Source organism: Anabrus simplex, chromosome 1 (genome assembly GCF_040414725.1).
Source record: "Anabrus simplex isolate iqAnaSimp1 chromosome 1, ASM4041472v1, whole genome shotgun sequence".
NCBI lineage: Eukaryota > Metazoa > Arthropoda > Insecta > Orthoptera > Tettigoniidae > Anabrus > Anabrus simplex.
The window spans coordinates 548,000,315-548,012,544 of NC_090265.1; the positions used below are offsets into that span (position 1 = coordinate 548,000,315).

The following is a 12,230-nucleotide window of genomic DNA, read 5'->3' on the forward strand; positions in this document are numbered from 1 at the left end:
TCATTATCATTATAGACTGTTATGCCTTTCAGCGTTCAGTCTGCAAGCCTCTGAGAATTTACTAAACGTCGCCACAATCCTCGATTTGCAACTAGTGTTGTGGCTTCATTTAGTTCTATACCTCTTATCTTTAAATCGTTAGAAACAGAGTCTAACCATCGTCGTCTTGGTCTCCCTCTACTTCTCTTACCCTCCATAACAGAGTCCATTCTCCTAGGTAACCTATCCTCCTCCATTCGCCTCACATGACCCCACCACCGAAGCCGGTTTATGCGTACAGCTTCATCCATCGAGTTCATTCCTAAATTAGCCTTTATATCCTCATTCCGAGTTCCCTCCTGCCATTGTTCCCACCTGTTTGTACCAGCAATCATTCTTGCTACTTTCATGTCTGTTACTTCTAACTTATGAATAAGATCTCCTGAGTCCACCCAGCTTTCGCTCCCATAAAGCAAAGTTGCTCTGAAAACAGACCGATGTAAAGATAGTTTCGTCTGGGAGCTCACTTCCTTCTTACAGAATACTGCTGATCGCAACTGCGAGCTCACTGCATTAGCTTTACTACACCTTGATTCAATCTCGCTTACTATATTACCATCCTGGGAGAACACACAACCTAAATACTTGAAATTATCGACCTGTTCTAGCTTTGTATCACCAATCTGACATTCAATTCTGTTGGATTTCTTACCTACTGACATCAATTTAGTCTTAGAGAGGCTAATTTTCATACCATACTCATTGCACCTATTTTCAAGTTCCAAGATGTTAGACTGCAGGCTTTCGGCACAGTCTGCCATTAAGACCAAGTCGTCAGCATAGGCCAGGCTGCTTACTACATTTCCACCTAACTGAATCCCTCCCTGCCATTTTATACCTTTCAGCATATGATCCATGTAAACTACAAACAGCAAAGGTGAAAGATTACAGCCTTGTCGAACTCCTGTAAGTACCCTGAACCAAGAACTCATTCTACCATCAATTCTCACTGAAGCCCAATTGTCAACATAAATGCCTTTGATTGATTTTAATAATCTACCTTTAATTCCATAGTCCCCCAGTATAGCGAACATCTTTTCCCTCGGTAACCTGTCATATGCTTTCTCTAGATCTACGAAACATAAACACAACTGCCTATTCCTCTCGTAGCATTTTTCAATTACCTGGCGCATACTGAAAATCTGATCCTGACAGCCTCTCTGTGGTCTGAAACCACACTGGTTTTCATCCAACTTCCTCTCAACGACTGATCGTACCCTCCCTTCCAAGATGCCAGTGAATACTTTGCCTGGTATACTAATCAATGAGATACCTCGATAGTTGTTGCAATCCTTCCTGTTCCCTTGCTTATAGATAGGTGCAATTACTGCTTTTGTCCAATCTGAAGGTACCTTACCAACACTCCACGCTAATTTGACTACTCTATGAAGCCATTTCATCCCTGCCTTCCCACTATACTTCACCATTTCAGGTCTAATTTCATCTATTCCTGCTGCCTTATGACAATGGAGTTTATTTACTATCCTTTCCACTTCCTCAAGCATTTCACCAACATCATTTTCCTCCTCCCCATGAGCTTGACTGTTTGCAACACCACCATGATGATTTCCTTTTACATTGAGAAGATGTTCAAAATATTCCCTCCACCTCTCCAGTGATTCCCTGGGATCTGTTATGAGTTCACCTGAATTACTCAAAACACTGTTCATTTCCTTTTTCCCTCCCTTCCTAAGATTCTTTATTACTGTCCAGAAAGGTTTCCCTGCTGCTTGACCTAGCCTTTCCAGGTTATTACCAAAATCTTCCCATGACTTCTTTTTGGATTCAACAACTATTTGTTTCGCTCTGTTTCTTTCATCTACGTACAAATCCCTGTCTGCCTCGGCCCTTGTTTGGAGCCATTTCTGATAAGCCTTCTTTTTACGTTTACAGGCTGCTCTCACTTCATCATTCCACCAAGATGTTCGCCTTTTTCCATCTTTACACACAGTTGTTCATAGGCATTCCCTTGCTGTTTCTACTACAGCATCCCTGTATGCCACCCATTCACTTTCTATATCCTGAACCTGCTTACTGTCTACTGTTCGAAACTTCTCGCTAATCATATCCATGTACTTCTGTCTAATTTCCTCGTCCTGGAGATTCTCTACCCTTATTCGTCTGCAGACAGATTTCACTTTCTCTACCCTAGGCCTAGAGATACTTAGTTCACTACAGATCAGATAATGGTCTGTATCATCGAAAAATCCCTGAAAAACTCGTACATTCCTAAAAGATTTCCTGAATTCAAAGTCTGTTAAGATATAGTCTATTATGGATCTGGTACCCCTAGCCTCCCATGTGTAGCGGTGAATAGCCTTATGCTTGAAGAATGTATTCGTAACAGCTAAACCCATACTAGCACAGAAGTCCAGCAAACGCTTCCCATTCCCATTAGCTTCCATATCTTCCCCACATTTACCAATCACCCTTTCGTATCCTTCAGTTCTATTCCCAACTCTCGCATTGAAATCGCCCATTAGCACTATTCTATCCTTGCTGTTGACCCTGACCACGATGTCACTCAATGCTTCATAAAACTTGTCAACTTCATCCTCATCTGCACCCTCACATGGTGAATACACGGACACAATTCTTGTCCTAATTCCTCCTACTGACAAATCTACCCACATCATTCGCTCACTTACGTGCCTGACAGAAACTATGTTGCGTGCAATGGTATTCCTGATAAAGAGCCCTACCCCAGACTCTGCCCTTCCCTTTCTAACACCCGTCAAGTACACTTTATTATCTCCTATCTCTTCCTCCTTATCTCCCCTTACCCGAATATCACTTACTCCTAGCACATCCAGATGCATTCTCTTTGCTGACTCAGCAAGTTCTACCTTCTTTCTTCCATAAGCCCCATTAATGTTGATAGCTCCCCATCGAATTCCATTTCGTTTGCCAAGTTGTTTCCAAGGAGTCCCTCGCCTGTCAAATGGGAGTGGGACTCCATTACTCCCATAGGTCCGAGGCTTGCTTAAAGTGTTCTGAGCTCGGTAAATTCATGAAGCAGGATGCTGCCCTACTTGCACATAGTCCAAGTGAGGATCTCTCCTCTAACGGGTTATGGACCACCGGTGAATTGTGTAGTCCTAGCCGCCTGAGCACAAGGAGGGCCACGACTCAGAATATGTCCGAGATGCCCACTCCCATTCCATAGCAACTGGTATCCCGACTCTCAGGACCACTTACTAGGACACTCAGCCGTTGCCCATGGTTCACGAACTAGGACGTGACTACCGTAACCCACAAACATGAACCACTGAAACTACTGATGACACTAAAAAAAAAAAAAAAAAAATGAAACTATTGATGACACTAAGAGCCATGCATTGTCACGTGAAGAACGACTTTTCATGTTCCTTTCATCAAATTTACATAAATCTTTTTTGGCTTTTTCTGTCAAGTTTTATGGATATCTTTGAGAATCCAAACGTAGCTCTTCAGTCAAGTATGCTGCATATCCACTTATTGAGGTCAGTTTTGGAGGAATTATTGAAGAATGTGATGGCAAGGTTTGTGAAACCACACGTTATTAAAAGATCCTCCTCTCTCCTTGATGTAGCTTATTATACTCCAGCAAATCAAAAGGATGATTGTGATCTGATGATAGGGAACTCTGCGTTTCAGTGAACACCTTGAAGTCTGAGGAAAAGTGCATATTCTTTAAGTCTGTTAGAAAGTGTTTCTCTTCATCGTGTGACTACATGGTACACAAATTTCCATTCAGAGATGAAGTTTTAATTAATGCAGAAGTTGCAAATATTTCTGCTATAAGTAAGGCATCATTTTCTAGTCTTAGAATTTTCATTAACAAGTGTCTGAATGTTTTGACTAGTGAAACGGAACATTTGGATCAAGAAACTGATATTCTGCACTCCCAGTTCTGTAACTTAGAGGTCGAAACAGACCTGGCAAAAGGAAGAATTGATGTTCAATGGACATTGGAAGAAGCTGATGGTGTACTTAAATATGACACTCTCTAAGGTGATGCTTGCTATTTTGTCAATCCCACATAGCAATACAGAATGTGAAAGGAGTGTTAGCAGAGTCACAAAGACAAAAACACAGTTCAGATCCTTGCTGTCCGAACGAACTTTGGAGAAACTTTTAACCTTGAAATCAGTTCAGCAAGGCAAGTGATTTGAGCAAAAATTTAGTTCAGAGTTTCTGAAGAAGGCTAAGTCAGTTACTGGTGTGTTGAACAAAAATAGTCGTAATGTGATCACCATGTTTAAGGATGAGAAGTCACATGTTCCTACAGTTCAGTTATGTCCAGTATTTAATATTCACATGTACATGATGAAAAACATATATATAGGCCAAATAGAATTGTTAATGTATTGAATTATAATGAATTTGTACATGTTCTGCCATCAGTGATGTCGTAATACGTTGCGATTCGCTGCCGAATTTCTCCTGATTTTTCACTTTTGAAAGTTGGCATGTCTGAGTATATGATGTATTGAATTAGGAGGATACACTCCTTTTTTCACCTTTGTAAAGTGAAAACCATCAATACAGAATGATTCTAACATCTTGTAATGAAACCTGTATATAGCTACGCATATATCGATTGTCAGTCCCTCGTTCTCGCGTGCTGTGTTCGTATTACAAGTAATGAAAATAATTTTTTGTCCGTATTGAAAGTTTCGTAAAGTATATAGGAAAATGTTTTAAAATTTTATTTCCACCTATTCAATACAATACAAGATGTTGGCATTTATGTTAAAACATTTTTCAAATGTGAGACATGTTTCGCCTCTTACTGCGAGGCATCTTTAGTCACTAATCAAAACCTTATTATTTTTATCAGACAACATTCAAACATTCTACAGCTATTATAAAAATGTTCATGAAACAACTAAAAATCTAATATAATGAACTCATGTGTAGTTCACTTGATGAAAAGGACGTCATTAGATGGTACAACAGATGATGGCTTGAAGCCGTAGTCAGTTTGAAGCATAAGTAAAATAACATGTTAATATATAAAATGAATATGAAAAAGATTACATTAATGAATATAAAATGTAAAGGAAAAACATTCCAAATGCTGGGTGAGATTGTGTTGACAACGATGTTTAAAGTTGGCTTAAATTTATTATGAGTTTAATAGTTGTAGGTGTGAATGAGGGCTTTCTGTAAATTTGAAAATCAAACTTAAGTTCTTGTTATTGTGATGTCAAGAAAATTAATAGAGTTGTGGTTCTCATCCTCTTTAGTGAATTTGATGTTGTCTAGATTATTTAAATATATATATTTATTGAACGAATCAACGACTTCCCGCAATTGCGGGTTGCCACAATGGACAAAGTAAAGCATATCAATATAGAGAAAGTTTTTATCACATAGATATATAGTGATAAGGATTTCTTAGATTATGGAGGTCCGAACAGGTGAGATTTCAGGATTTGTACAGATCCACGTATGGTGGTGGTAACTATTCTTTCAATGCTGTTGATGGGCAGGTCGAACTTTTTCCAGAATCCTACGAACAAGGCAGGTATTGTGCCATGAGCACCAATCATTAGGCCGATAATCTCTACTTCATTCAGCTGGTATTTATTTTTGTAGAATGGAATGGTGGGCGCGTAGATGTTCTGCTTTTCAAGATTAACTTCAATAGACTAGCCGACATGGTGCTCGAATCGGATAGACGGATCGATAATGAAGCCTTTCATGTCGTTGAGATTTTTGTCAATTATTACTAGCGTGTCGTCAACATAGCGTAGCCATAGATTTAATCCACTGATGTTTTGTATTATTTTGTTTTCAAGGTTATCCATATAAATTTCAGCAAGGATTCCGGATAAAGGGTCTCCCATGGCCAGGCCTTCTTGTTTGTATATTTTATCGTTGAAAGTGAAGTAGTTGTTTAGTAAGACAAAGTTTAGTACTTTTAAGAGTTCTTCTATTTCTATTTTGCTTAAACTGCTGTGTTTGGAAATATTGTTTTTTATTATTTCTATAGTTTTTTTAGCGGGAATGTTTGAATACATGTTAATGACGTCGAAAGACCACATTATGTGATTAGGTTTTAAGTTGAATTTTTTAAGGGTTTCACATAATTCTATTGAATTTTTAGAGTGTTTGATATGGAATTTAAAATGTTTTTTGAGAAATTTTTGGAGGAATTGTGAAGTTTTATATGTCGGGCTATTTTGGCTGTTTATGATCAGTCGAATGGGAACGTCCTTTTTATGTACCTTCGGTAATGATCTGACAGTGGGTAGTTTGGGGTTCATGTTAATGAGACTTCGGTATTCATGTTCATTAAATAAAAATGGAGAGTTTTTAAAAAGTGTTTTTAGGTTACGTTGAGTTTTTGTAGAGGGATCCTTTGGGATTATTGTGTAAGTTTCATTATAGAACTCCTCTGTTTTCTTTTAAATATGTTAATGTGCGATTTAGAGTTTCTTGTTTTTTGTTCAATGTAATCTGTATTTTATATGAAATGTGTTGTTGATAAGAATTCCATTCTAGAGGTGATAACGATTGCGCGATAATCAAATGTTCGTGATAAAGTTGTGTATTCAAAAAATATTTCTTTTTATACAGTAGTTTTATTTCATTTTTGAGCTAAATGATGTTGATTTTATTTTGAATGTTGGCCCCCTTTAAACAAGCGTCATAATCATCGAAGTATGCCAGTGATATGGTTCGGGCCTCCCTACACATGGCTTTACCAAATGTATAACAGGAAAATTGCCCAAACATTGCACCAATGCTATAATCCACCCACTCCACAAATCAGGAGATAGAGCAATCCAGTTAACTACAAAGCTGTATCTCTCTTTTACTGTACTTGCAAGGTTCTCTTCAGAATCTCATATGGTAGAATTAAAGAACTAGTGAGAATGAGGTGAATAACACGGAGGCTTCAGACCTTGGAGAAGCTGCGCAGAACAGATCACTTTGAAATTAGTCATGGCATATTACAGGAAACAAAACAAGCCACTTGCAATAACCTTTGAGGACCTTAAGAAGGCATATCATTGTACCCATAGCCCTTCAATATTGTAAATTTGAAGGAATTTCAGGTCCCACCCATCATTGAACAAATTGATAGAACTTAACCAGTACAAGATCTAAAACAAAGTTCAGAATGGAATTTTCTGAGCCATTCCCGATAAAATCAAGTTTACAACAGGGAGATTGCCTGTCATCTGTGCCATGGATAAAAGAGAGAAAGGCTCAAGGGTAACCCGAACATCAAAATTGGGAGATCCAAAGACAGCAAAAGTTTAAACTGCCAGGGATTCGCTGATGACCTTGCTCTCCTGTCCAGAGACGTTCAGGAAACCAGACAAGAAATCACTACAGGAAATAGTTCAGAAAATCGGTCTTGGAATAGTCTTTGAAAAGACAGAAATCATGTTAACTGACCCAGTTATGATTTGTTCTGTGCAGCTTCTCCAAGGTCTGAACAAAATCACAATGAACAGAAAATATTGTTGAAAAATTTAAATATTTAGTTGAAATGACATATAACCTCAATGAAAAGCAGACATGGTGTTTGAATAAAGAAAACTGATCAGAGTTCACTATCACCAAGAAAACATACAATAAAAAAAGGCCTCTCAATAGCCACAAAATTAAAGCACTATGTTACCATTACCCAACCAGAAGTAATGTACACAAGTGAAAAAGGTATAATAATCAAACATGCATAAACAGAAACTACCATTAAAAGCAGTTTGAGCTTCAGTTGCACCAAAGCGACTTGGCGAATTGTAACAAATAGATTACTATAGGGACAGCTCCGAGCCAGATGTCCTGTAGCATTCATGCCACTAACTCCAGATCACTGCCATCTGCGACTTCAGTTGTGTTAAGTTAGAGCTCATTGGAGGGTGGAGTGGAGATCTGTTATCAGATGAGTCATTCCTATCTTGGTGCCAGTAATGGTGAGGCAGCCAGATGAGCGCTTGGAACCAAGCTGTCTGCAGCGTTGACACACTGGACCTACAGCGGTAGTTATGGTCTGGGGAGCGATTTTCTTTGCCCGTAGGAGTACTCTTGTTATCCCAGGAACATAAACAGCGGATTTGTATGTTGGATCCAGTTGTGCTGCCATTCATTTGCATTTTTCAAGGGGGTGTTTTCCAAAGGGATAAGGTTTTGTCTTCTTACCGCTGCTGTAACCCAATGTGCTCTACATCGTCGGCCCGTTGCCTTGGCATGCGAGATCGCCAGACCTTTCGTCCATTGAACATGTATGGGTCATTAGGGGACGACGAATCCAGCGCATCCAGTACCAGCATTAACATTTACCGGTTTGACTGACAGTGCAACACGAACTCCATTCCATAAAATTGTATACGGCTCCTGTACAATATAATGCGTGCATGTTTGCTTGCTTGCGTTCAAAATCGTGGTGACTACAGCAGTTATTAATGCACCACCATATCACGTCTTCTTGCGCATACTTGAAACTGTGACCTGGAAACTTTTAAGCACTAAATGTTACCTACACAATTGCTTTAGCCTAAATAGTATCCCTCCAGTGTATATTTTGTGAAATTTTCATGTATTATATCCTTCCCTTTTTTTGAAGTTGAAAATGTGGGGGGGAGGGTTGGTAACAGTTATAAGTGAGTAAATACAGTATGGTTGAAGCTGTACTATTTTTGGATGATTGAATATACAATTCTTAGTTATCTAATGATGGGAGCATCGGTTCACTCACAACCAAACTCGGGACTATCAGTAACACTTCCTTGATATGTTTCAGGTTTTCTCCACAGCAGCTGATGGTCAGACACAAGTGGAAATAAAGGTACATCAAGGTGAACGGGAAATGGCTTGTGACAATAAGCTTCTTGGACAGTTCACATTAGTAGGTATTCCTCCTGCACCACGAGGTGTGCCCCAGATTGAGGTGACATTCGATATTGATGCTAATGGCATCGTTCATGTTTCTGCAAGAGACAAGGGTACAGGCAAGGAGCAGCAGAGTGAGTATCTGTACTGTATTACTATTGTATAGACAAAGCATTTCTTTGTAATATGTTTCTATGTTGGGTGCATTCAGTGATGGTATTATTTTTCGTCTCTGAACTTGAACATGTTGATGAACTGTTCTGAGAATGGACCTATTTTTGCTTTTTTTCCATTCAGTTTTGATACAGCTGGTGCAAACACATCAAGTTTTTTAAAATGGAAGTAGGCCATTTTGATTAGTAACCAAACTAGTGTAAAATTGACTGAGGTTATTTTGATGCTTTATGTAAGTGTTTCTTAATTGATGGTGAAGTAATCTGTGTAGTGCGGAAATTAGACCTTTCTTCTGGTGGTGGTGGTGGTGGTGGTATTTGTAGCAGTATCAATATGGCCTCGGCTACCATCTGCAAGCATTTGATGTCATATGGTTGCTCATCAGTTTCGAAGTTCCATTTTACTCTAGGCCTACTAGATGGCGGAGCAAGCTCAATCTCTCTTGCATGTCTGTGGCTGAGTTTTAATTAATTTTGTTGGGTGAACACCAAATGTCATCGGAGATCTTTGAAGTGCCGACATCGTACGACATGGATCGTAGAATGGAAATCTTTCTGCCCTTCAAAAATCAGACTGTCTTCCGGATTAGATCCCACTATCGTGGGATCCAGAGGCTTACAGTACCACTGATTCACAGAAAGAGCTATTCTGATGGTGGTGGTCTATATAAAGTGTAGTTCCTATTGGAGAAAATGCCACTTTTAATTGATAGTGATTATTAATACACTGTTATTGCATATTTTCCCAACTTTAGTTGTCTTGTTGTAGAATTAATAAAAATGAAATAGGCTGTCCAGTTCAAATGCTGTGTTATTTCCAAAAAAATATTTTATATCAATTTGCAATAATCCACTTGAGATTTGAAATATGACCTTTTGGAGCTTGCTGGTGTAAGAGCAGGGATAGAATGATTACTTGTATGTAATATTCTGAAAAGAAAAAAAAAAACGGTGATTGGTGGATAAAAATGTGTTTTGTGATTAATATGAGTATTTACCTGGATAGCAACCAAAACTACTTCATTATAACTGGAGAAATTAATACAAAATAGTAGCAGGTCGAGTCATAAACATAAAAGAACTTAACAGGACTTGATTTGACATTTGTTTCTTCTGTTCCATATTTACAAGGAGAGGTCAGTGTGACAAGAGGAAGAGGAGACAAGAAAATGAAACTACATAAGGACATTATCCTCTGTTTTCACATAGATGGCCTCTCTCCTCGTCAGTTCAAGACTTATATGAGCTCTCTTATGCTTCCCACCTTCATGAGGAGAGCAGGCTTACTCATTCAGGGGCCATTTCATTAGGTCTTTAATCTTGACGTGGGAAGGAAAAGGAGAGAAACATTGGACTTCAGGAAGAAAGTGTATTGGGCGAAGGAAGGGAAAGCTTATGAATGTAAGGAAAAGTTCTTGCAAACCTCAAGCCAGCAGGGTCAGAAGGAATGAGGGTGTTCATTTTCATTACAGGCTCTGACAAGGATATGTCTAGTATTTATTGTTTACGTTAGTCAATCGCTACATTTATTGGAGAGGGTGCATAAAGTATGTGGTGTTCACTGTACTTGCTCAAGCAAATTTTTTAAGTAACACCCTGCAGTTCGTAGCTTTAGATATACTACTGGCCAAAATGCCCAGTTCCAGTTACTGTATAATCCCAGGTACAGCCTGCCCCTGAACAAGACCCACATCCTATATTTCAAAGGATAAAGTTCATTCAAATTTATTTACAATATTTGCTACAGAACAAGAATGTCATTTCACTTCATATGTTTCACTAATTTAAAATACAGTAGAAGTCCGTTATCGCAAGAATTCATAACAGCGAAAAATGTACTCGCTATGGCGGATTGTCATATCAGATTTTTCATAAGTCATGAATACCCACATACATGTTAAAATCTGTATGAATCCGATACTACATGAAAGTGTGCGTTTTAATTTCATTCTGAAAAAATTGTATCGCTGCAGAGGCTTCCATAACAAATGTATCGGTTTTCTTTTTCAAATGGAATCGCCTAACCTAACTGTATATGTATCATGAAAATATATTTCAAGCAGATGTACGGAAATGATAACCCCCTCGCTAAAAATTTACATGGGAATAACCTCTCCGAAATTTAACTAGACGCGAGATAATATAAACTATCCTCTGAAATCGGTGATGTTTTGTGCCATATCTTGAGTTGTATCACATTCTTAATTTCAGTATATAACATTAAAATTAAGCGGCCACGTTATTTACGCATTTATTACAAAAACGCGTTATCCTCTTTTATTTAGAATTCTTTCAGAAAACAGCAGTCGACGGGTATTACTAATCGACTTACTTATCTCCCGTATGCAGTTATCAGACTGCTTCTTATAAGGGCTTCTGATAAGTTCACCTGCATACACCCCAGCGTCAGTGGGTAGGGTCTGACACATCCCACTGAGTCTAGTGTCAGACCTAAGACGAAATGCTGGTTAATAGAGCAAACGCCTGAAAAGCCTTACATCTGATCTGTTTTGACATGCTCTATTGCTGAAAATATCTAATTCCCTCCATGGGAATTGAGAATTTTCCAATCGCCTTCCAATATCGACAAGAGAGCTCACAAGTGTACATAGCAAGAAAACTATACAGGTCGTATTTTGTGGCAAACTTTTCAGTTTTCTTATTCAAGCAGCGTAACCTAACCTAACTTAACCATACTATATATATCATGTAAACCACCTGTGGAGAAATTATAACCTTCTCGCTATAAATTTGCATGGGAATAGATTTTCCAGAATTTTACCAGGCAAGAAAATACGAACTTACCTCTGAAATCAGTGATGTACTCAGCCGTATCTTGAGGTGTGTCGCATTCTTACTTAATTTCAGTATTAAAATTATGCAATCATGTGCTTTAATCGAAGATGATTGATAACAAGCAACATAATTGCTGCTGTGCATAAATATCGGTACCGGGGAAAATCTTGCACATTTAATCGCCCGTAATAACGGATGCGTCGGTGATACAGCTTTCGCTGTTGTGTATGTTTATCAGGAATTCAAGGGAGACTTCATTAGTTAGTCGGAACATAGAAAAAATGAACTCTTCTCAGAAGAACTCTTAAGGTTTCACCTTACTTTTTCCTGCCTGCTGGCTCTTCAGAAGTGTGTGCGCATGCGTTTTGTAATCAGGAATCATTCAAGGCA

The 12,230-nt window shown here is 38.5% G+C and overlaps 1 protein-coding gene across 1 annotated transcript in view; it reads left to right on the forward strand.

The window, feature by feature from the left end:
• Hsc70-5 (Heat shock protein 70 cognate 5) overlaps positions 1 to 12,230 on the forward strand; it is a 177,274-nt gene that overhangs the window by 132,965 nt on the left and 32,079 nt on the right. Inside the window, exon 11 of the mRNA XM_067135526.2 lies at positions 8,783 to 9,005. Coding sequence (XP_066991627.2) covers positions 8,783 to 9,005 — 223 coding nt within the window. The remainder of the gene's footprint in view (positions 1 to 8,782; positions 9,006 to 12,230) is intronic.